The sequence below is a fragment of the Talpa europaea genome, assembly GCF_964194135.1.
Source record: "Talpa europaea genome assembly, chromosome: 2".
Lineage (NCBI taxonomy): Eukaryota > Metazoa > Chordata > Mammalia > Eulipotyphla > Talpidae > Talpa > Talpa europaea.
This window is the reverse complement of record NC_140068.1, coordinates 80,725,557-80,752,039: the sequence shown is the minus strand read 5'-3', so window position 1 is coordinate 80,752,039 and position 26,483 is coordinate 80,725,557. Positions and strand designations below refer to the sequence as shown.

General features: G+C 38.5%; 1 protein-coding gene across 1 annotated transcript in view; it reads left to right on the top strand.

The window, feature by feature from the left end:
• The window catches only part of EFHC1 (EF-hand domain containing 1), a gene marked incomplete at its 3' end in the record, with an annotated part of 44,384 nt that extends 21,916 nt beyond the window's left edge, over positions 1-22,468 (top strand). The window contains exons 7-11 of the mRNA XM_084228218.1: positions 2,826-2,966; positions 7,750-7,963; positions 8,366-8,513; positions 20,479-20,689; positions 22,397-22,468. Of these exons, the coding sequence (XP_084084344.1) occupies positions 2,826-2,966; positions 7,750-7,963; positions 8,366-8,513; positions 20,479-20,689; positions 22,397-22,468 (786 nt within the window). The remainder of the gene's footprint in view (positions 1-2,825; positions 2,967-7,749; positions 7,964-8,365; positions 8,514-20,478; positions 20,690-22,396) is intronic.
• Between the last annotated feature and the right edge of the window lie 4,015 nt (positions 22,469-26,483).

The window sequence follows — 26,483 nt, the reverse complement described above, 5'->3', positions numbered from 1 at the left end:
GACTTGTCTAACATATCACTTGACTTTGTAAAGTACAGGATGGGTCTATTAAATGTAAAACATTCTTACAAAAAGGGGTCTTACCTAGTCAAGAGGTGGGATAGAGATTGCAACTTGGTGGTGCACTCTTCTTACTGGAAATGAGTAGGAGCACCCTACTTACCAAACAGCAAAAACTTTTAGCTCTCTTTAGTCATTGCATGTCAATCATTTAAACCTTGAGCGATGAAGTTGGAAAGCAGGGATAGGCGACCATGGCGGGGTCTAGAGGGATAAAGCTAAAGTCAATCCAGTGGTCAAGGATGGAAGCAGATATGAAGGGAATATATTCAATATCAGAATCATGACAACCATAGGCCCGGTTAATTTGCTAGATCAGGAATAAGTTAGCATAGTTCCAATGGCCAGATATATCTTATCTCAGGCTGGCTCCATCTGGAGACATGCTGGTAGAAAACGGGAAGACTCCAGGACTAGGAGAGCTAATCTGCTGTGGAGCTGGTCTCTGAAAACAATATCTGAAGGATTATGGACCTCTGACTCCATGTGTCCTTGCTTTGTTAAGATAGGTGGGCAGAAATTCTAGTGGAAGGATCATCTGAGCAGGAGTATCTAGAACTGATAATGTATTTAGTCAGAGGAGTGGCTCACCTGGCTTAGAACACGACCCAAGTAGCAGTATGAGCAGCAAGGTGCCAGGACCCCAAGGCATATAGGCTGATATTTTGGGAAGGTCTTCATTCTAAGCAGGGAATATGAGGTGCCATTCAGGAAAAACAGGTAGAAACCTGTTGAAACATAAAAGGAATTTGAAAGGATGTTACTCAGAGGCTTACCTCCCAGTTTCAAAAATCCCTCAACCTCCACCCCATCCCCCAAACAGGCTGCTTTCATTGAGTGATAGTTCTGGTATAAAGCAAGTTTAGGTGCCACCACTGTGTATTTCTGCCTAGCCTCCAGACTACCTCCAATGTTAGCTGGTCATGTCTCACCCAAAGTCCCTTTGTGGCAACTTGCATATTCATTGAATAGTGGTTTTGCTTTTAGAGCAAATTAGGTCATTGTCCATCTACTGGATCCATGTCTTGATGATTACATTAACTACAGCCCCAGGAAGTAGTTAAGAGGTCAGTGTTCCAAGCACTGTACCTTAGATGACCATGGCAGCCACTGGTTTTTGAGGAAATACCCAACTTGTGACAGATGTATGGACATTAATATTTAGAGTCCTATTTGAATGAGGTCAGGAGGCTAGAAAGGGTTCCCATACTTGTATAAATCATCAGACTATGGAGCCCAACATCAAATGACAGATATAAGATGTCCTGCATCTCCCACTGCTTCTACCTTCAGTGGAACTGAAAGAGAGGTCCTCAGGGGTAACTTAGAGGGCTGTTTTTCTTGGATTCCAGAAGTGCACATGGATCTCACCATGAACACCCTCTCTAATCTGTACTTTCTTCTGTTGTTTTGTTTTCAAATAAATCCTCTTTGTGGTTGGAATTACTGACTGCTTTTATTTGAGGTCAACAGAAGCTATCAGGGATCACATAGACTGACTTGTTGATGTGCCTGAATACAGTACATAAAAAGATTTGGAGAAGGTAACTACAAGTGAAAAGTATGATACAAGTTGAGTTTTCTGTAAAACCATAACAAAAAGGAGTTACAGAAAAAGAATTCTGCTGTAGTCTGCCTAATATTGGTGAGACAGAGGAAAAACTAAAGTTTTAGGGAAAACAAATGCTAGCATCCTAGAGTGATGCTTTTAGCTCCTCATAAAACCTGAATGAAAAATTTAAGTTCACCTTATACTTTCATGTAACTCACCAAATTTACCTTCTGCATTTGAAATTTGCTTTGGTTTCTTGAGTTTGGCCTTTCACAAAGAAGGGAGAGTCCTGTGAGGACACAGTGTGAATTCCTGGTAAGATATGGCTGTCAGCTCTGCTTAGTGAGAGAAAATCAAGAAATAAAAATGCTAGAAAATGTAAACATTAATATACAGAAACCTCATTTGCATGGGGTCAGAAGGTGAGAAGAGAGTTGTCATCAGCTCACTCTATAGAATCCAAACAGAAGTGATGCTGCTTTGCTGCCCTAGTGGAGGAGGAAGAAACTCTTTACCAAGCAACAGTTCAACCGATGAGAATACCCTTCCCAACTTCATAAAGCTCTCGTTTTTTTCTTCTGGGGAAATGTGCGTATATTTCTCCATGAAACTGCACTTTCCAACTGCTTTTAGGTGATGTCTATGAATAAACCCATTTTGCTGGTAAAATAATTGGTTGCTTATTTTTCGAGGTCAACAGAAATACAGAGGTAAATATGAAAAAAAAAAAAAAGTAGCTTGAACTCAGTCCAGACCACCTCTTCCAGAATTCTAACAGATACACATACACACTTTGGGTGAGCTGAGAAAAGTTGCCAGATCTGCCAGGCTGAGGCCCACACCCTCAGCCAGAAGTTATAGGCAGATCCATGGGCTTCACTGGGCAAGGAACAATACAAGGGCAGGAATGGGGACCTGGAGTAGGGCCAGTCCCTGCTTTGGCAGTAAAGGGTAAATATACATCAGCAATAGTTTCAGTCTAGCTCTGACGGTTACTTTGGAGCATCATTTGTCATTTCTTTGACCACTTAGAGTGATCACCATGTAAAATCCATAAATACAGACAGGTTATTCCATGTTTTTTTTTCTGACATTTGTATATATAGAAATTGCTTTTGAAAAAATGTATTCTAGATTTTTTTCAAAGAAACTTTGTTACCTTTAATGTAATTTTAACACAAATACCTGTTTTCTTGCTTTCTTCATTCTTCAGGAATTACCTCCCTATAATGGTTATGGATTAGTTGAAGACTCTGCTCAGAATTGCTTTGTTCTTATTCCAAAAGCTCCAAAAAAAGATGTTATTAAACTGCTGGTGAATGATAACAAGGTTCTTCGTTATTTGGCTGCACTGGTGAGGATAATTTTAATTTTAAGATTCTGTACTTAAGACTATGCACAGGTATTCATTTTGTCTGTAAGCTGTAGAGTCAGAGCTGTCAGAGTTATGTGTTTACTTTAGAAGCATTGGCAGGTCAGATAGTAGTAAGTATGGTGCCCCTGAACCAAGACCTATCTCAAGTCCTATCCTCCCCCTAAATCTTTCATAGATGGTTAATCTCTCCCATTACCCTCAAATTTGGCCACACCTTTTTTTTGGCCTTTTTTATTTAGCAATTGTGAATCTTACATATTTAAATTATTTGTATATTTGTATGCCTTTCCCATGTGCTATGCTTTCCTTGAGGGCAGGAACTATGTCTCACAAATTTTTTAGTATTACTTAGGATATCTAGCTTGATGCATCTCATAGTTATTAAATGTAATACATGTAACCATACCAATTTAATAGCTGTTGCCTTTAAGAGCACATATATAGTTAATGGTTAAGAGCATGGTGTTGGAAATAGACATAAATTCTAATGCTGAATATGCCACTCACTAGCTGGATTACCTGATAGGATTGAAAGTATGATATCTTTAAAATAGGGGAAAACTAAGTAGAAATAGGAATATAAGCATTTTATTTAGAAATATGGACAAAAATAAGAAATATGGAAGTAGGTTATTTCTGGGAATAGAAATTGTGAGTGGAGAGGGATGGGTAGGTGATTTTTCAAACTATAAATGTATCAGAAAATTTTTAAATAAAAACATGATTGACTGACATATTTTAGAAAAATATTGAACAAAACTTAAAAAGAAATGAGTTCAAACAAACTCTAGGCCAACTAGAACACTCCGTACCCTATGAATTCTGATTAATGAAGATTTTGCATCACTGTTAAGTTCTTTGAGTTACCATTAAAATTCAAGAGACTTAATAAATTTTTGATATAGTAACTACAAACTCCTTAAGGGCAAGATCATGTCTTTCTAGATTTTATAGGTTCAATAAAGTTTGAATTAGTGAATTAATTTATTTAAACATATTTACAAATGTACTCTCTAATAGTTGGTAATATGATATTATGCCATTTTATGTTTCAAAACATAAGAATCAGAGAGGCTAATTGACTTGCTCCAGTTCTCAATGATGCTAAGGCAGAGGCAGCGCCAAAATTAAGCCTTTTGACTATTTACCCAGCATTCCTTTGATCAAGAACCAATATAATGCTTAGGCTATGAAAAGGGCATAGGACTGGCATGAGTTTATAAATTATGATTGTAAACTACCTTCCATACCTAAAAATCCTAGAAAAGTTATTCTATAATCAATTGTAAAAATTGCTACTAATTATGTTAGATATTGCTAAATAAGGAGAAAGAATACATTGTATTCACAGCAGTCTTCTATGTGTGCAAATAGCATGGGCAAATGTGATCTGTACAAAAGGGTGAAGAGTTGGTGGTAGAGGACTTCTATTTCTGACAATGATAAACTAGATAATTTGAATTAACCCTCTTGCTTAGGACAACAACTGGAGAGAGAGAGAGAGAGTGTGTGTGTGTGTGTGTGCACGCACACACACTGCATGTACACTACTGCTTGAAGGTGCTGAATAACAAGTTGTAAAGAATCACTGAGCAAGAAGCAGGAGACTACTGAAGGCCAATGAAATGAGCCTGGCAAATGGAACTATTTTTCCCTTGGAATTATTTGCTGATTCTAGAAGAAGTACCCATGAAGGGAAACATTGCAAACTAGGGTCTATCAAGGACAAACCTTAGTAAACTCTTTGTGCTTTAGTACACATATGGCTAATCCTTGAAAGGACTATTTGTCTGACTTTGAAATATCTAAGTACTGAATTATCTCAATTCCAGAATCAGGTTAAAATAATCTGGAAGAGAAATACCCCCATGTGTCTAGCAGATGCAAATATAAATTCTCTAAAGATAGCATCACCATAGATTTCAAATTATTTCTGTAAACAATTTAAGAAATACAATGTATGTTACTTGTTCAAAAAAAAAAAAAACTATTATACAATGTCCAGACACAGGGCATTGAAGGAAAGGGAATAGAAACAATAGACAATAGAAGTAGATTCATAAGGGTTTCGAATACTGGTTTAATCAAAGTCAGACTTTAAAAGTGTATTTAATTTGTTTAAGGAGATAAAGGCAGAATTGAGAATTTCAGCAGAGAACTAAAAGCTAAAAAGGATTTCAGCTTTGAAAGATTATCATAGTAATGGAATTAAAGAGAAATTAGGTGCAGAAAAGTATTTGATAAAATTTATCTATTATGGTTTTAAAATAAAACTCTTCATAAATAGAGCATAAAAGAGAATTTCCTTTGTCTGATAAAGGATATCTACCAAAAATCTGCAAGTGGCATGCTTAGTGGTGAAATGTTGAAAGTGATTTCTCTGAGATTAGGAACAAGGCAAAACGGCTCTCTATCCCTCTTCTAGTCATCATTGTGCTGGAGGTCCTAGCTAGAGCATAAAATAATAAGAGAAATCAAAGGAATAGGAATTGAAAGGATGAAATAAAACTGTCACTTTTTAAAATGAGTGATTGTATATATAGAAAATCAAATAGAATCTACATTATATATTGGTAAAGTTAATGTATAAATGGCAACATACAAAAAGTGAAGTCAGAAAAATGCCATTTATCAAAACATCAAAAATATTACATTTTTAGTAATAAATCAAACAAAAGGTGTGTTGTAACTAAAATGTTATTGAGGGAAATGAAAAAAGACCAAAATAAATGAAGGAATACAGTGTATTCATTGGCTAGAAAACTCAACATTATAAAGATATTCACCCCAAACTGATCTATGGTTTCAAAATATTGTAATTACGGGTGATATTGGTACAAAGATAGAAAATTGACCAATGGAATAAAATCAACACTTAAGGTATATGACAAACATGGTACTGCAGAGGGACTGACAAAGGAAAGTCTTTTCAATAAATGATACCGGAACAATTAAAACATCCCTATGGGGAAAAAAGAAAAAAGTTGCCCACTAAAAATAGAAGTCAGTTTTGACTGGATTGAAGATTTAAATGTGAAAGACCAAACTATAAAATTTCTTAATGGTAATAAAATGTATCTGTAAAAATTAAGTTAGCTGTAGCAGGGAAATTTTTTTTTAGTGTGATACAAAAAGCAGTGCTTGTTTTAAAAACTGATAGTGAGAAAACCTTTGAGGAGAACCAGAATTTTCATAGTTTCAGATTATCTTCCTCAAGATATTTAACTGCAGAGGTGAAGGTGGTAGTTTACAGGGGAGAAACCCATCAGACATCTTAACCAAGTGATCAAGTGCAACATCACACATGACATACACTGATACTGTGAACCCCTTATCTGGCTGAGAAGGTAGGATGCCTTTTCTGTAGTATTTTGCCAAAGATGCTAAAATGAGCTGCATGAAGGATAGTCAACAAAAGAATTGCCCAGTACATTTCAAAAGTGTCCAAGTCATTAAAGTTAGAGGCAGACTGAGAAGCTCACAGATTGTAGATTAAAGAGTAATAAGGACTAAATGTATAGCTTCCTGAAACAAAAGGACGAAAGTGTAAAACAGGTGAAATTGGAATAAGGACAGTAGTTTTACTCAATAGTTGATAACATTTGGTTTGTTATTTTCTTGGGTTTATTAGTTGTACTATGGTTGTGATGATGTTAATGTTAATGTTAGAAGAAGCTTGTGGAAGTATGAGAATTTTCTATTATTTATGCAGCTTTCCTGTAAGTCTAAACTTTATTGTGAACCCCTTGATATATACTGAGAAGAACGTGAGATCTTTTCTGTTGTATTTTTCCAAAGATGCAAAATAAAGAAAGTTCAATTTTTTTTTTTTTTTCAGTTTAAAACACTCTTTCCTGCCAGGTGAATGATTGCCCTGCTCAGGACTTTGCATTTTATTCTAAGTACAATGAGAGTCATCTGGAGGTTTGAGAGCAGAGAAGGGATATGATTTGGTTTTTATTATCTATAGTAGGGGTATGTGTTTACATTTTTTATTATCAAAATAAAGTTTGGAAACTTTTTTTGGTGATTATTTCACTAAAAGGAAACTCAGTTACTTTCTATGATAAACAAGAAATTACTACACAAGTAATTTCATGGTCTGAATGAAAGTATGTGCTGAAGTTACAATATGAAAGGGTTTTAGTTAAGGATAAGCATGTCTGTATTAGGCTTGTTGTATTTGGAATTTATTTCTCAGGGATCCGGTGATTTGATTTATTACAGAAAAAGTCTTGTCTATGATTTTGTATTACTGAGTCCTTTCTTCACAAATATTCCTGTGAAAATTACATGTATAAATAGATTTGTTTAAAGAACCAAAGTTTGAATAACCATCTTGTTGCCGTGAAGTTGAACAAAATGTCAGCCAAGAGGTCTCAAACAGGCAGGCTCTGGGCAGAATGTAGCCCGTATACGTGTTTTGTTTGGCTACATGTTGCTTTGAAAGAATTGAAGTCAACATTTTAAAATCAGGGGTTTTAAATAGTAATCCAGATTTCTATCTTCTCATGAAGAATTGGAAGATCTCGCAACATGAGTCCTGCCTTCCCACAAGGCTACAACCAACTGAAGTTGAGTTGGGGCAGCCTTCATTAGATGAGGCATATACTTTCCAAGTCACGGAATCCCTCAAACAATTCATTTATATTATACTTTATATGTTGGGCTTATGTTTATGCCCAGTTCCTATAGGCATTTACGTTTGGAAGCATCGAGATAGATCATGAACCTTCATGATATCCTCTTTTCACCTTTCTAGGAATCCCCCATCCCAGAAGACAAAGACCGCCGATTTGTCTTATCTTATTTTCTAGCCACTGACATGATCAGTATCTTTGAGCCTCCTGTTCGCAATTCTGGTATAATTGGTGGCAAGTACCTTGGCAGAACAAAAGTTCTGAAGCCATTCTCTTCGTTGGAATACCCCGACTACTATGGCCCTAGCGACTTCTTCATTGGTGCTGTGATTGAGGGTAGGTCTAGACTCAGCTTAGGCTTCCCTGCTAGCCAGGTAAGTGAAGGGCTCCTTCTTAGTTGGAATTTAATTCAATTAACTCAAGAAGCAGTTGGGCTGTATTCCAACTGAGACAAAAGTAATATTCTCATATATGTGGCAACATATGTTGTATGGTGTCTTTTTTTCCTTTCTTAGCAATTAAACTCTAAATTGGTTATATTTGTAAGCTGTAGATTTAACCCTGAGTTTCCTAAACACTGAGAAAACGACTATTTAGTTTAGAGAGCGATTGAAAAAGTTCATTAGTCTAGGTCATAAATGTGTGTGTGTGACTGTCACTGGAGGATCAGTATTATTTTACTCCTAATTGCCTGATAGAAACATAACCAAGCTAAACATGTTTCTACCCTCTCCCCAGTATTTGGCCACAGGTTCACCATCCTTGATACAGATGAGTATGTTTTGAAGTACATGGAGAGCAACGCTGCCCAGTATTCACCAGAAGCACTCTTGTCAGTTCAGAACCACTTTCAAAAACAGCAAGCTCCTGCAACAGAACTGGCAAAGTATGTTTGACCACCTAGGCTTTGGCACATAAGAGTTATTCAGGAAATAGTTCTTGATTAAAATGAATGGATAATCCCATTTTAGATGTTTGAAGTTATTAGACATACACAGAATGTCTCTGGGTCCAATATAGTAACTTGGAACTTTCTCAACATTATTATATAAGTTGCTGCCCTCACAGAGTTGGCCTTCTACACTGACTTAAGCTGGCTGTATAACAACACAAGTAAGTTATATAGTTTCTTAGGTGATGAGTGTTATGCAGAAATGGAGCAAAATAAAGGTTGGAAGGATTTCAGGAGGCAGTTGGTAGATTGCAGTTACTGGGAGAGGTGGTTATATCTTGAGAAGGTGACATTGAGCAAATACTTAAAGGTAAGGGAGTTTGCAGTGTATATGTCTTAAGAAAGAACTTTCAGGCCTCCCTGGTAGCGCAAGGGGTTAAGCACTGCACTATGAAGCAATCCGAAGCCTCTGCAGCACGAGTTCGGAACCCAGCCGGCCAGGGAGCTACCCACATGGCAAAGCAGACCTCTCCTGTCTCACCTGCTGCTCCCCTCAGCAGTGTATTTCAGTCAGTCTGCCTGTTCTGTTCCCCACTCTGTCTCTGGTGAGTCCTCTCACCCTCCCACACATCTGGCCTGTACCCCAGCTCTTGTATGCATAAATAAATAAATCTTAAAAAAAAACTTTCTAGAAAGAAGGAATTGTGAGTGCTATCATGCCTAGATTACTTAAGGGACTGGCAAAAGGTAAGCATTTGAAACTGACTAGAATGGAATGAGTGACAGGAAAAGGAATAGAAGATAAAATTAAAAAAGTAACAAGGGACCAGATTGTGTAGGATGTACTAGGTCTTTGGGAAAATGTTGACTTTTCTCTGAGTGAAATGGAGAGGGAGCCATTGTGAAGACACTGAGTAGAGGAGTGGCAAAGTTTGACAAATGTTTTGAAAGAACTACCCTAGCTATGAGGTTAAGAATAAATTTGGAGGGAGATTAGTTAGGAAAGCATTGCAGTAATCAGGCAACAGATGATGGTGCCTTGATGAGGGTCATATTAGTGAAGACTGGGGAAAAAGCTGATTTGGGCCATATTTTGAAGGCAGACCCAATAGGATTTAAGACATTATACAGGGGACATAAGAGAAAGAGTAGTTAAGGTTTTTGTCCAAGGTTTTTGTCTCAGCAATTGCCAGAAAGGAGTTGCCATTAACTGAGATGAGGAAGATGTACATTATGGGTGGAGGAGGGGTTTTTCTTGCTGGGTGGTGAGGTGGAGATTTCATATCTGGATATACTAGTTAAAATACCCGTTAGATATCCCAGTAGAGATATCAAACCATCTCTCAGGTATATTGATCTGGAGTTCAGGGGAAATGTCTGAGCTGGAGATATAAATGTGGGAGTTGTTGGTATATAAATTTTATTTTAAGTCATAGAACTAGGTAAAATCTAAGGGAGTTGGTGTACATGAGGAGACTAGCTCTAAGGACAGAGTCCACCAATACTAGTAGCTGAGATAGGACAACCGGTGAGGGAGAAGAAAAACACATGGGTGTGGTATCCTGGAAGCCAAATGAAGAAAGTGCAGACAGTACCCCCCCACACCCCCCCAACACAGCAATGCAGGACTTCAAAAATGGCCGGGTAGAGCCGTCCTAATCATTGAAGAGAAAATTTACTATTATTCTGTGATCTTTAAACTTTTTTTTCACAACACAAAAACTCTGATGGTTACAAATATATAAAAAATGAAAAAAAATAGTAAATTTTATTTACTATTTAAATTAAATAAAATTTAATTTTTATTTAATATTTTTATTTTTTTATTTTTATTTAATATTTAATCTATAGTTTAAAATATTGGCAACATTGAAAACTATTTTATTTTTTGTAAAAATCCTATCAAGTATTATTTGAACAATCTTTGACTTCTTTTCATCATAACTTATGGTACAGAGCAGACATTTTTTCCACACTTGACAAATTGTCTTCCTTTTTTTAAGATTGGATCAACTTCCAAGATCTTATTATTTTTGATTTCAAAAAGCAAAAATAATAAGCCTAACCTTTCTTCAGTGATGGTGAAATATCTCTGAGGGGTCTTTTGGTGTGATATTTTTTGCTAGCTTGTGGGATCACGTCATCCTTTTCATTCCAGCCACTTCCCTCAGTTCTGTCAAAAGTTGACTGTTTCTGGCTGCTTATTGAGGTCTCTCAAATGCAGCAGTGTCTGCCTTTCCCCAGTTGTTTCTTCCATACCTCCATTTTGCTTGATTTGAATTTTACTTCTAGCATTATTGTTTTTTGTTTCTTTACTGCACTTTCACCTTTCTTGGTCAATTCCCTGTTTCATGTATTCATTTTTGTAAAATGTCATGGGGGTTTATCCCTGAGAGATGAGGAGACAACATAGCTATAAACCTTGCAGTCTGTGTATGGATTGAAAAACAGGTGCCCTGTAGACTTTGGTATGATTGTCAGTAATCACTATGTGCACGTGTCAACTGTGGACTGATTAGTGGACTGAAAATCTGACAGTGAATTTGTGCTTTATTAATAGATTGTGGTAACTGAAACTCGAATTTATTATTGGGGGACTAGGCTACTAAACTAAAAGGTGGTAATTGAAATTCATGCATATGGGAACCACGTAAAAGAAGAATTACCTGTATATCAAGGAAGACAATGATTCATTGTGTGACAGCTGGATCTAGCAATGGGGGATTGCAGTGGGGGGGGGGGCGGGAGGCCTGATGAGGTATGTCAGTGGAATGGGAAAAGTAGGAAAACCTGATGGGATTAGATTTAAAAGAGAATAAGGAGAGGAATTTGAAACTGGAAATATAGACAATCCTTTAGAGCAGGTTTATTGCAAATGGAACAGAGAAATGGCGCAGTAGCTGGAAGATGAAATGGAGTCAAGAAAATGGATTTTTGGTTTATTTTTGAAAGAATAAATAACAGCATTCTTGAATGTAACTGGGAGTGATTCTGCAGAAGGGAAATAATGACAAATGTGTCTGTTGGGGGATTTATGAATATGTGGAAAAGAATAGGGTTAGTACACAAGTGGAGGAATTGGCTTTCACTAAAAGCCTTCCTCTCTGGCAGTGGTCCTCAAACCTATGCTCTGTGGGGTTCCTGAGGTTCTTGAGAACCTCAAAGAGTTTTATAGCTATTGATATTTACCATTTTGGAAAGTACATGTGTTTTTAAATTCTTTTAAATTTGCTTTAAAAAACAATAATAAACTCATTTTATGTTAATTCAAATGACTTTTTTTTATGAAAAACAATTGGATTTTCCAAAAGAAGAGTGGCGATTTTTCTTACATTTTTGTAAGTCACTTTAATGTCTGACTTTATTAATAGAAGATAGCTGGATTTTCACCTGCTTCTGCATTCTGACTTCTATAACTAATGATATCATTAGTTATGTAACCATTGGAACACTCCCCCCACCATGCATTTGTGAGAAAACAAGAGTTAAAAAGCAAATAATGATTTATTATAATAGTTTTAAACTCACAGACCCCAAAAAGGGACTCAAGAACCTTCAGGTGTCCTGGGATTACCCTTTGAAACTTGATCTATGGTAACCATCAGGAGGACAGGGTGGGTGGATACAGATGCTGGTAGTTGGGTAGATACTATTGAGGGGCTTCTTCTGCTTATGTCTCTATTTTTAGTGTAGTAGTGCAGTAGGGAGAATGAGGAATGGTGTTGGAGGTTTCATGAGAGGAAAAGCTGTGAAAGAAATGCTTCATTCCTTTAATTATATAAAGGAAGTAAATAATTTATAAACATAAAATGAAAATAAATGCATGGTCTTACTTTATATTAAGAAAGAAAAAGCTGTCAATTATAAATGATATTCACCATCAATTAAAAATGCATTCTAATTCCAGAGATGTGAAAAATCTGAAAAATAATTTGTCTCAGGACTAATGAAGAATGGCATCTGTCTTGGAAAGTGGGAGCCAAATGGTCTAGACAGTTTGTTGTCGAGGCAGCACTAAGGTCATATGGCCATACAATTAATTCAAGTACTTTTCAGAAGTGTGTTTCTATAATTTCCCCATGTTTGTGCATATACCAGCAATTCTGGAAATCTTGCTTTAGCATACTACCAGGTAGAATTTTCTTTTCCTTCCAATTTTGTAATGAAGAAAAGATAGTTCAATGGCACTTACAATAAGATACCAGTAAAAGTAAAGAAAAATCCCAGTTCTGAGTTGAGATCCACTGTTATTCTTGTTTCGATTTTAGAGATGAGTGAGAGAAAATGAAGATGATACAAACCTACATGTAATGCTTCCACATCTTCCAGCCATTCTGTCTGTGGTACCTAACATTCTCTATCTGGTAAAAAAAAAAAAAAAAAAATCTTGCTGTGAGAAAATACGAACCCTTTGTATGACTTCTTATTGCTTAGAGTAATGAAAGGGGATCCTGACTATTTGTCAGAACTGAGAACTTGTATCAAGTGTCAGTTTTTTGTATCAGTTACAAGATGGTAAAATGTAGAGCTAGTCTTTTTCTTCCTCTGAACCAGAAAATTAAAATAGTGCACCGGTATTGAGTATTAATGCCATCTAAGTTCTTTTTGGGTCTGGAGTACCCATTACAGTATGTCAAAGTCAGCCTCATGGATTACAAGGGCTCATCAATGTGCTCCTCAACATGTAATCTCCATGTGTGAGTAGCATAATCCTCCCCCTGACCATGTGTTAATTTACAGTATTCTTGTTCTGTTAGCCCATTTGTGCTCTTCAGCTTGAAGAGGACCCTTCTCCTCTGTTCAATGACCTACTTCACTTCCACCCACCCTCCCCATGTAGACATTTCCAGATACTCTAATTTTTTCCCATTTTTTTTCAGCCCAAGCGCTTCCATATTCACTTTGCAGTCGATCTCAAATATGATCCAGTGTCAGCTTCTACAGTTTTCCCACTCTTCACCTTTGAGTGTTTCTGTACTATCACTCATCCTCTCTTTACCTTCTTGTCAGAGTAAGTAGTGCCCACTTCTCCAAATTTAATTCTTCTATTTTATGTTTGTAATTGCCTCCTTTCCAACTGCTCCAAAATTCAGACATTCTTCATAAATTGCTTTCCTAAAGGTCATTATTTCCCAACCTAATGATATCTTGTCATCATTATTCAATAATTCAACAGATGTTTCAGCTTATACCATGTGCCAGACCTTAATAAATGCTTACGGGAATAGTGAACTCGTTGTGTAGGGCAGGGGTTGGGAAACTTGTTTTGTAAAAAGATAGATAGATAATACATGATAAATAGTAATAATTTAGGCTTTGTGGGCCATACCACTCTGCTATAACTATTCAACTCTGTCCTTGTTGGGTGAAAACCACCATGGGAAATATGTAAATGAATGCATATGGCTAAATTCCAATAAAACTTTGCATAGGAAAACAGTCTGCAAGCTGGCTTTGTGTGGACTGAAGTTTGTCAACCCCCTGGTCTAGTGGTTAGCCATTCTGGTCTATATGTAATACAAATTATTCTTTACCACTCCCTTTTTGAAACTCACTCTCTTCAGATCTAATAAGAGTCTGATTCTCCTCTATTTCTTCCTGGAAGCCTAATTTTTAAAAATCTTTCCCCTACTACTGTCTGTATGTGTGGTGGTGTTTCTCAAGGCTTGTGTTTTGGTCCTCTTGTTTGCTTTCTCCAACTCTCTTGATAGAGTGTTTAAATAACTTGTTCTCCCACCTGCCCATGCACCTGGTTGTACTCCTAGATCCTGCTTCCTGTCATGTGCTTCCATGCAACAGAGCCGCCAGCTCTTTGTACAATTAAAAACAAAACCATTCTCATCTTTCTGACACATTTACTGTTACTTCTTCCCTGTTTCCTTCTTTCTGTCAACCTTTCTCATAAAGTTGTGATAGCAGTGAGTTGTGAGAACATATGTAAAGTACCAGCATAGTATCTGGCATGTAGGAAGCAAGCAATTAATGTAATTCCCCTCTTTATCTTAGTCATATTTCTGTACCATTTACCTTGGAGATATCTTTGACCTCTTCTATTTTGCACAATATTCAATAAACTACTAAGTTCTTTTATTTTGTTCTGCAATATCTCATCTCCAGCTTCTTTTCATTTTCACTAATTTAAATTTAAATTTCATAATTTAAAGCACTCAGTTAGCAGTTGCATTTGTTTGCAATAGAAGCAAATTAGTTTACTCAGTAGAGTTTTATATTTCTCATAGAACACAATGTCTGGAGGTTAGCAGTCCAGAGCTGGTGTGGTGCCTTTACCTGATTTTTTCTCTCTTCTCAGATGTTCTTAGCAAGTAGCTTTGGTCCATGCGCTTTTTACACCGTGGTCATGAAGTCACTGTCCCATCTCCAACATTGCATCTATGTTCCACACAGGAAGACGGGAAAGACAAAGGGTTAAAGACTGAAAAATGAGTCCCTCAATTGTCTTTCCTGTTTTTAAAGGGCCTGATGGGAACCCCACCTAGCAACTTCTGCTTGTATCTCATTGTCTGGTCTGTAAACACAGCCAATCCTAATTCTGCTCCAAAGGAAATAAGGGTTCTGTTAGGAAGAAGGAAAGGATGAATACAAGGCAGGTGACCACCAGTGTGTGCCATACTCCCATTACTCCTACCTGGGCTCTCACAATGCCCCTTACTCAGCACTCCCTCCACTCTCTTCCTTAGTTCCTTTCCCGCAGTATCACCAGACCAGTTGTCCTGGGACTGGGCTCTGAATTCATTACACTATTTTCGTGCTCCCCCCATTTTATTGAGATTTAATTGACCAAATCTTATCTATTTAATAGTTTTGTAATGTGATGATTTGTATGTGTACACATTGAGATATGATGATCACAATCAAGTTAATTAACATATCCATCATCTCACACCATTAGCATTTGCATGTGTGTGTGGTTGGAATGCTCGAATCTATTCTTTCAGCAACTTCTAAGTATATTGTACAATATTAGAACTACAATCACCATGCTGTACATTAGATCCCCCAAATTTATTCATCTTATGACTTAAACTTTGTACAATTTGATCAATGTCTCCTTTCCTCCAACCCCATGCCCTAGTCCCTGGCAATCACCCTTCTCTCTGTTTTTAGGAATTTGAAATTTTTTAGATTCCACATATAAGTGAAGTCATTCAGTATGTTTCTTTCTCTATTTGGGTAATTTCACTTAGTATAATGTCCTTCAGCTTCATCCATATTGTTGCAAATGGGAGGATTTTCTTTTTTTATGGCCAAATAGTATTTCATTGTGTGTATATGTATATCTGTGTGCTGTGTACACACATATTTGTGTATATGCATGCCATATTTTTTAATCTAATCATCTGTCAGTGGACAATTACAAATATGCAATTGTGAATAGTGCTTCAGTGAATATGGGGGTGCATATATTAATTTGAGATAATAATTTCTTTTCCTTTGGGTAAACACCCAGTAGAATTGTTGGATCATATATTAGTTCTATTTTTAATTTTTAAGACACTTCCATACTATTTTCCATAGTGGTATACCAGTTTACCCACCGATAATATACAGGGGCTCCCTTTTCTCCACATGCTTGCCAACTTGCTACCTCTTACCTTTTTGATAAGTATCATCTTAACAGGTGTGCGGTGATAGCCCACTGTGATCTTAATTTACTTTTCCCTGATGGTGATGCTAACATTTTCTTCATGTACCTTTGGCCATTTGTATGTCCTCTTTGGAAAAACGCTTATTCAGGATCTTTTGCCCATGTGGATTGCTTTTTTTCCTGCTACTGAGTTGTTTGAGATTCTTATATATTTTAGATATTAACTCCTTATCAGATATATGGTGTGTGTTATGGTTGGAATATTTTTGTCCCTCCCAAAATTTTTATGTTGAAATCCTGATACTCTGTTGATGGACTTAGGAGGTGGAGACTTTCACAGGTGATTAGATCATGAGGGCAGACCCCCATGAAAGGGATTATGGGGCACATTATACAAGAGATGCCAGTGAGTTTGCTATCCTCCTTCCACAATGTGAAAAGAAAGAGAAGGTACTTCTGTGAACCAGGGAGAGCCTTGCCAGCTACCATCTGGAATCTTCAAAGGCCATGATCTTGGACTTCCAGAATAGTCACAGCTTTTTTTCTTAATGTAGGCATTTGTCACTATAAACTGCCTTCTTAGAATTGTTCTTGCTGCATTCCGTAAGTTTTGGTATTTTATATTTTCATTCCCATTAGTCTTGGTGTGTTGCATTTCTATATCATTGGTTTTGATTTTTTTATTTTCCTTTTGATATTCTTTGATTTCTTCATCATACTATTTTTTTTTCAAAGCTGTTATCATTTAAGTACAAAATTCTAAAGTTCTTAGTCTGGCATCAATGATCTTCCACAGTGTGGCTCCAAATGATTATCTAACTTAGTTGTTTTTTAGCTTACCTTTCTACTCTGCACTCAGAGAGTTTAGTGTATTAATATAATAAACCTCAAGAATTCCCTTCTTCATGCCTTTTCTAGGACTGTTTTCATCATCTGAGTTCCTTTATTTTATTCTATAGGTCCAAGTATTCACATCCTTCAAGGTCTAGATCAAATTTCACCTCCTCAATTTGGCTCTCCTTTTCTTTCATCCTCTGTATTGCTCTTAAATGGGAACTGTCAATTTATCTCTTCTTTGGTGGTTTTAAAGTCAGTATCTTATTGCTTCTCTTAAGAGCAAGGATTCTTAGTAGAGACAGGTTTCTTGTTATACTCAACAGTTTATTATAATGCTGGCATTGAGCCATACATGTTTAATAAATAGTTCAGTGAATGCACTGAATGTTAGTTGAGATAAAAGCACTGAGAAATCATGAGTGTTGTTATTCAGAAAAGATGTCTGACTGTCTGAAGCTCTCTGGGCAAGTGACTGCCTGCTCTGGCACTGGGGCAAGGGGGAGGCTCTGGATATATCAAGAGCTAAGATTGGACTAAGAGGGCAACACGGAATCTTTGTAGTTGAAATGGCCACACATAAAATTTCTAACACATGGTCGGTATCAAAGAGTTGCTCACTACCCAAAACATACTGTAAGAAAGGAAGAACAAGAGCACAGACTGTTTGCTTTGTAAGAAAATAGGTGAATTCCATTTAATTCTTGATAAATTAGAAAAAGCCCTTTCAGGGTACTTACGGAAAAGTATTCTAACAGCAGAGAGAAAACCATGGCATCCCTCTTACCAGTGGGAGAGAAATCAGCCTATAAAACTCCCATTTGCTTTTATGGAAAGTAAAGGTAGGGCAATGGAGGACTTGGCAGAGGCTGCACCTGGCATGTTGGGAACCCAGCCATCTCGCAGCTGGCAATGACTGTTAAGGATAACCATCCTCCTCTGTGTTCCCTTGTTAACCTGTCGAACAAGCCTTACCCTGGATCTTGCAGCTCTCCTACAGAAAGGGTTCTGGCTTGAGCCCTTGCAACAAATTAGGGGCTATTATTTTCACAAGGTCTGTCTTAAAGAATACCACCTATTGCAGTCTCTCAGTGCATCTACTTATCTTGCTCACAGGCAGCAGATGCCATGGGTATTTCCCCTATGAAGAGAAATGGGTATCTGGCTTCTTCAGAAAGGAGGAGTTATTTTCTTTTCGCAAAATGATTGGGTAATCATATTGTATACGTGCTGGATAGTTGTAATTCCTGGGAAGATATGAGAAATTGATTTGACTGCTTTCTGCCACTAAAATAGCTCCCTGGCAGTCATTTATACTTTAGAATGTATGATTGAACTTAACCCTGTCAAGATAAACATTTTGCTTCTATGATAAATAATGCCAGATAGCATTTAGATACCGGAGATTTTTATAACAATTTTTATTGGTTTTGTCTTACTACCAAATTAACACATACCCATAATGAACATAATACATATTCAAGGAGTAAAACTTTAGGAAATAGAAATAAAAATAAGCAAAAATACTTTTTAAAATCTCACTACCCAGATATGACTACTTCCAATATTTTGCAATATGCATATAAAATGGAACAATTCAATCATACTATTTTTCCAGGTTTTTTTTCACTTGCTAGTATAATCATGAACATTCCTAATGTCATGAAATATTTTATAAACCATTGATAATTTTTTTGAGTCAGTATCCCATTCCCATAGTTACATACACAAGGGGACCAATGAAAATTTTGTTCCCGCCCCATCTTCCATCTACCTACTCTTTACCCTCCATCCTCTATAGGTAACTAACTCTTCCTTTTTTTTATTATCTTCCCAGGATTTCCTTATATAATAAGAGTAAATTAAAATATATATTATTATTCCCCCCACAACTTTTACACAAACTAGCATTCTTTGCATATTTTGTATCTAGACTTTCTCACTATCTCTTTCTACTTTTTCTGCATCATCAATAGTTGTATCATTATTGTATTGCCTGGTGACGGTATATGTTATTTAACCAATTTCCCATTTTTGGATATTTAGGTTATCTCAAAACAGCCTTATAGATGTATCTTTGTATGAAACTCAGGTTTATTTTCTTAGGATAAAACATTTGAAATTCTTTGCTGAATTTTTGGTTCATGTTTCCAAATTATTCCTGAGAGGTTATACCACTTTATACCTTCCCAGAAAAGGTCTCCAGCAGGTCAAAATGGGAAATGAGAGACTCTTTGGAGTGTGAATTATTTTTACTGTTAGATATAAGAAAAATAGGAATAATAAAACAATGGTGGATTGGTATTATGAAGATATGAAAGGAAAAGTGTTCATACAAAGTGGTTGGCCATACTTGAAAGAACATGCTAGAATTTGAATGAGATGTTAGTTCTCATCTAGCCTCTAACAGAGATCTGGGATAAGCTATTGCCTTTTCTGGGATTAAGTCTTCAAGTCTGTTTTCTTATTATTAAAAAAAAGGAAGGAAAGCTAAACAGAGTTTATTCAAGCTCTGTTTTGTTCCAGAGTGTATTTATAAAGATGAAACATAAGAGTCTTTTCCAGTTCTAAACTTCTTTCATTTTTTATTTGTACTTTCATGTCCAGAGGAAATTGAAATGAGGCAATTGAAGTAAGACTTCTGCTATCCTTGTTGTGATTTTAAGAGGTAGACCTTCCTCTTCCTAATATTTTGGACTCTTAACTTCTCTTCGTTTCAGTAAATGTTAAGTCTAAACTTCTCAATCCATCACACAGAGCAGTCTCTTAACCTCCATAAAAAACCTTTCCAAGGGCCTCCCCGGTGGCGCAGCGGGTTGAGGGCAGCACTGTGAAGCTGTCCGCAGCCTCTGCAGCACAAGTTCGATCCTGGCTGGCTGGCGAGAATCCCACATGGTTCAACAGACCTCTCCTGTCATGCCCCGCTGCTCCCCTCAGCAGTGTATTTTGGTCTCTCTGCCTGTTCTGCTCCCTGCTCTGTCTTTGGTGAATGCTCTCACCCTCCCGCGCCTCTGGCCTGTACCCCAGCTCTTGTATAAAAATAAATAAATCTTAAAAAAAAAAAAAACCTTTCCAAAAATTTGGGGTGAATTAGAGAGGAAAGACTAAAGTATTAAAAGTATAAGAAATTCCTGACTGCACTGTCTATATACATATAGACAGTGTTTTTATGAATGCATTTATTTTTAGATGATGTGACATGGATGCTCTATATCTGCAACAGCAGTGAGAGAGATGTTATTCCCACAAACACCAAACCAGAGATGGTAGCGATGTTAAACTTGACTTGTTGTAGTTCAGTGATTTAACGGATTCCAGTAAAGGAAACTGGGCTTCAGCTCAAAAAACTTCCCCCACTAACACCTTCCTATGCAGATGGTGGCCATCAGCTAGCCCCACCTCAGCATCAAAACTGTCATAGAAGCTTCCCTGACTTCACCAAGTGAGAATTGTGGTCACTGAGATAAGATTTGTCAAGGACAACTACTCCATCCAGTCATTTCTTTCCTGTCTCTATAGCAAGAACACTGAAGAGGACCCAGGCATGCAAGAACTGGAAGCTCTGATAGACGCAATCCACAAGCAGCTAAAAGATCATCCATGCAAAGAAAACATCAGTGAAGCATTTCAAGATTGTGACAAGGAAGCTTCAGGATTTGTGGACAAAGAGATGTTCTTTAAAATCTGTGACTCTCTAAACATTCCAGTTGATGACTCCCTGATTAAAGAGGTCAGTCAGTATGAGTACTCGGCTGGGTTGACTGCAGATGCTGAGAACCTTCATTGTCTCCTAAAGGCAATTTTGTGTGACTTCATTTTAACTAGGGAAGACTTAAGATGTTCAAATCAGATCTATACCTTCTTGATTTCTGGTATTGGCATTCTTTTCTAATCTGTTGTAAGGCATCTCCTTCAGCAGGCATGGGGCTGGACAGTACACAGTGGCTGGTAAGCCATCTCAGGGCTGAAGGAGGTGATCCTGGAGTGGCAGCCACTAAGGGAAGACAGAGAGGCAGTTGGATTGGGCAGGATGGTGGGCAGCCCTTGGCACAGCTGAAACCTGCATTAGCCCATTATCTGGGCTAGCATGAAGAGGGCGTGACCTCTGTTCAAGGGTAGCCACATCTTTCAGTAGGAGTTACATGGCCAACTGTAAGTGGAGGAATGACATGGACATTCTTGTAGAATTTTCATGAGTGAGTTGAAGCGCATGTTTCAGGCCTTTTCCCCTAATAAACCCCTTTAGGCAGAGTTCCCTAGAAGTCAGAACAAAGTTTCTCCCCAAATTGCCAGCAATTGTAGCTTATCATTAATACATTCTCAATGATTAAGAACATTGAGCTACTACCTATAGATCTTCTAAAGGCTATGTGGCAAAAAGGGATGTTCGGAAATAAAGATTCATTCAGGAAGGCTTTTGTTTAGGGCTGGAGTGACTAGGTTGGAGATAAGCGTTTTTCATAGACAGATAGCAAGGAGTGGGGGAGGGAGTTAGAAGGGTATTCTCATGGACCAAACATCCATTTAGCTTCCCAAATCTCAGACTGACAGCATACCCAGCTTTGGACATTTTAAATCATTTGTACTGCAAGTTACCCGACATGGGTGAGAGGACTTGCAGTCAGTGGGAAGTGGGACAGGGAAGGCATGGGCATCTTATACAGGTAACCTCTGCTTCTGCTCAGTTGAATTTCAGCAAACATGATTTGAACATGTGGCATAACTAGATTCTTCTATTAGGCTGTGATAACAGCAACTTACTATTTTAAGAGCCTGTGCAGGCTCAGTGGACAAACTCTTGTATTTTATTTTTTTATTTTTTTTTTTTATAGAGGCATGCTTTATTTATTTGTTTGCTGGTTTGTTTGTTTGTTTTGTTTATACATGCACTGGGTACAGTCAGAAGCACGGGAGGGTGAGAGAATTCACCAGAGCCAGAGCAGGGAGCAGAGCAGGCAGAAGGACCGAGGTACACTGCTGAGGGGAGCAGCGGGCGGCAGGAGAGGTCTGCACGCCATGTGGGACCCTCCTCTGGTGGCCGGGGAGCAGCCGGGGATCGAACCGGCGCCGCAGAGGCCGCGCGCAGTTTCGCAACCCAGCGCTCAACCGCTGCGCCACCGGGGAGGCCCCAAACTCTTGTATTTTAATATATAAACAAAAGTACTTTGGAAGTGACAATGCCTTTATAAATATAAATGATAATTCTGAAATCTTGGGCAGGCCATTTACTCTGTTGAGTTTTGAGTTCGTGAAGTGTGAGATGAGGATAAAATCTGACCTACTGACCAGGTTCTCAGGATCGTTTCAGAATCAACTGAGGATAATAAAATTCTGAACTGGTTAGGTCTAGGGGTCATTATTATTATGTGCACTCTGCAGATAAGCAGCAGCAGCCTTGCATGTCTGTCTCACTGGCTCCTTTTTCTCCCTTCTGCAGTTAATCAGATTGTGCTCTCATGGAGATGACAAGATTGCCTACTACAACTTTGTTCGTGCTTTCTCAAACTGACCTGGCTGAATAATACAGTTTTTTGAGGTTGGACCTACACTTTGAAATGTACCTTGTACTCTATGTAGAGGCATTTGCAGGGCTCATGAGGTTTTCTTTACTTCTTACATTTTGCTACTACTGAAGTCTAAATTAAATCAGTACTTGTAGGGGCTTACGTTAGTGCCTTATTTAGGGAGGTAGGGGAAGGGTGTTCTGGTGGTTTATTTTATGTGTCAACTTCACTGGGTCATGGTGCACGTAGATATTTGGTTAAACATTATCCTGAATGTCTGGGAGGGTGTTTCTGGATGAGATTAACATTTGAATCAGAAGATTGAGAAAAGCAGACTGCCCTCCCCATTGTGGATGGCCCTGCTCCAACCCACTCAAGGCCCAACAGAAGAGAAAGGCTGACCCTTCCCTGAGTAATAGAAAATGCTCACCTTCAACATCAGCTTTTTCCTGCCTTCAGATTCAACTGAAATGAGTTCTCAAGCCTGGCCTGTTCTTCTCCCAGACCAGCTTTTTCAGTGAGTTCTCAAGATACTTTCCCACAGGAGACCTCTCCATTCCTTCAGGGGCAGATGGCCCCACTTCTGGCTGGACACTGGCTCCCTTGTCTTCTCAGGACGGCCTCTGGGTGGGAGCCCTTTAGGCTGACTCGGCCTCTCGGGGTGTTCACTTTTGCCCAATGTTTTCATCTAGATAGCTCTCCTGGCTGTGCCATTAGGCAGCTCAACCAGCCCCTTTCCTAATTGAGAACTGTTCCAGGTAAGAAACAGACACCCAAAATCTCATGCTCTCCAAACTCCAGGGGCACCTGTCAAGCTGAGTCAGTTAAAGTGTGCAAACCTACAGACTCTGACAGCCCCTTTCCAAAAATCTCCAGTGATTTCTCCATCACTGAGTCCTGTGGGAGAGAGAAGTTAGCCAAAGTTTTAGACTCCTCGTTAGCAAGTTTTTCATGGATTCACACTGGTCAGCAACACAGATACCTACCAAATTTTATCCTTAACAAAAATGGAGACATTAGGGAAAAAGCCTCATTTGAAATCTTCTGACCCACCCTTTGAAATCCAAGTGCTCATAGCCCTCCTAACCTCAGTTCTGACAGCTTTTCTCCTTTTATTCTCTATTACCTTTTCAACTGTAATGTGAACCAGGATTATGTCAGCCCCACTGTATTTGTTTTATATATATATATATATATATATATATATATATATATAAATTATACTTGCTGTCCACTCCTCAACTTACACCCCTTTCCAGGTAATCTGAGATGGAAAAGTTGAGATATGCCAGAACCAGAAGGTATAAGTTACTTCACAGAAGATCAGAGTCAGCAGGTCTGCATTCTCTGTTGACCTCTGCTTGTGTACATAAGGCAGCCAAGAATGAGAGCCACAAAACTCAGAACAAATTACTTTTCCTACTGAAATTCTGAACGGAAGTAGAGCTGTTAGATGTCACCTATGCTGCCACCTGCCACAGTCACACTTGGCCTGCATCTGGAGGAGTCCTGGTTCAGGGGGTAGAAGACAGCTGAGCATCAGCCTGCAGCAAGCAATATTGTGGAATGAAATGGACAACCATGGAATAGTCCACTCTCAGCATTTGCAGAGAAGGGAGGCACACTAGTAGCTAACTTAACTGAAAGGGTAGTTTAGAGTGAACTCAGTGTAAATTCGGGGCCTGTAAAATCTGCCTTGTGAAGTTTGGCTGTGAGCTAGCCACTAATCAGGTCCTGGGGCCTGTACTCTGTTTATAACAGCAAGAGGCCTAGAAAACACCTTTGAATTAGAGAGTATCAAACACAAACCTACAGATTTTGAGGGTATTTGAGACCAATAGATAGTGAAGACTTCTCTTAAATACTGTTTCCAGAGAACCAAGGGTAACTTGAATCTATTCTATAGACTCTAAACTAATGTATTCTATTCTACAAGGTCTCCTGAATCTATTCCTGCTGACACATAAGTATGTTCATTTAAAAAAAAATTAGTGCTTTATTTGTATCACTAACTTAGCATTCACTGTTCTTAATTCTCACCACCCCTCTCCTGCAAAAACAAGCAAGCAAGCAAACCCTCCCAACTACAGAACACACATGAGCAAACAGCAGGATTAAGTGCTCAGGTCACCTGGCCACTCCTGGCAGAGCAGGGCTGGAACCCAAGTCTGCACAACACTCACCCTCCACCAGCACCACTTCTCTCACCTCGAGATGTTCCTGCTTAATCCTCATTCCCCATGGGTGTCCTTGGCTCTCTGCCCCCTGGAGCTGCACTCATCTCCTGACCCTTCTCTGAAGGTGGTTCTGGAAGATGCTGCAGATGACGGACTCCAGCAGTTCCCAGTGCCCACCACTCGGCTGTCTGCTATTTGTACCTTCACTGACACTTGGTGGCCTTTACACACAAAGGTAACCCCATCTGCTCTGAGTCAAATGACTTCCTAGCACAGAGCTTATCAAGTGTGACATGCTCCTTCTGGAAGTACCAATCCACAACAAGACAATTCCTTTTCACCTTTATGCTTCACTGTTACAGACGTAAGTAAAAATCATGCCCCTAGTATACCCAACATTCGATGTAACTGCTCCCCCATCCACAATTCCAATTCTCTAATTCACATGCCCACAATGAATAAATGTACCTCAAAAGGCTATACAAGAAATGACTGATATAGTGAAAAATATTGGAAATGAGCCTAAAATTGACGCAAACTCATTTTCAAGTAAAAGCAAACATAAGCATCAAGATTAAAAAGGAATATTAAGTATTATACCAGAGACAATTAGACTGATAATTCTATGCCTTTTATTGTTATTTCAAAAATATTTGATCATTTGCTTCAAAATGTACATTAAAAAAATCCATACAAAATTGTAATTTGTTTTAAAACCAGACAGAAACAGTGGAAAAGGATTTTGAAAAAAGTTCACTGAAAGTAAAAAGACCCCTCCCCCCCAAAAAAAAAAACTTTTAACATGAAAGCATAAATACGGCAGGTACAAATGTTCCTTGAGTTCCTTGTTGAAATTTGGTCCATAACATGAACAGGCTAAAGTAGAAAAACACAAAGACAATTTGTCCACATTTGCATTATGAGTTGCTCAGGGCACCAGCAGCCTCAGCTCACCCTTCGGATGTTTATTAAACAAGAGGAACTGAAAAATGAGGTTTATAGTCTCATCACATAAACACTTGAATCTACACCCAAGGACATGGTGGTAGTTACGACCACAGCCAGATGCTATCCAGTGAACAGGGCTGTCCACGTGTGGCTGATTCTCAGAAAAATCTCCTCCCTCTTCACATGAACAAGAAACTCCAGAACACTTTTTCAGGCAGAGCGATGGCAGTGCCTCGGGTGTCACAACAGACCTTATTCCCAGACGCTGACTTATTAATGCCCTATCATGAAGATGGTTGTTTTCCTTTCCAACAGATTTTTTAAAAAAACATATGGACTTCTAAGATGATGCTACATGTTCTACTAGAGTGCCACGGAAACCCGCCCAGGGGCACGAGCTGACGGCAACAGAGGGAGAGTGGCTAATATTTCTTCTGAGGGATGACGATTACCCCTCCCGTGTGTCTCTTCCTCCCTAACCTCAGTGCCCTGTAAGGAACAGAAAGGCCTGGGAAGAGACCACTGGCTGGGAGGGTTATTGCACAACCCGGAAGAGCAAGACAAAGGCAGGCAGGCGGGGCGGGGCGAGGGGAGCTGCTGCTAACACCAGGTAACACTGAATGAGAAGCTCGAACCCACCGCCAAGCAGGTGTCTATGAGTTAGCACTTGTGACTGGGAAGTAAACACCTTTATCATATCAACTTTGGGTCCGATGGGAAGCAAAATACATCAGAAGAGGTTACAACCAGGGTGTCTTTTCTTTGTAATTTGGGGGGAAGGGGCACTGGAAGAGCACGGTCTACCATGGTGGGCCAGAGGCACAGGGGAGCTTAGTGTCCTGAAACCCTCTGTCTGTCCCTTAATAGGAGGTGCAGGTGCCTGCGGTTGGGCCCT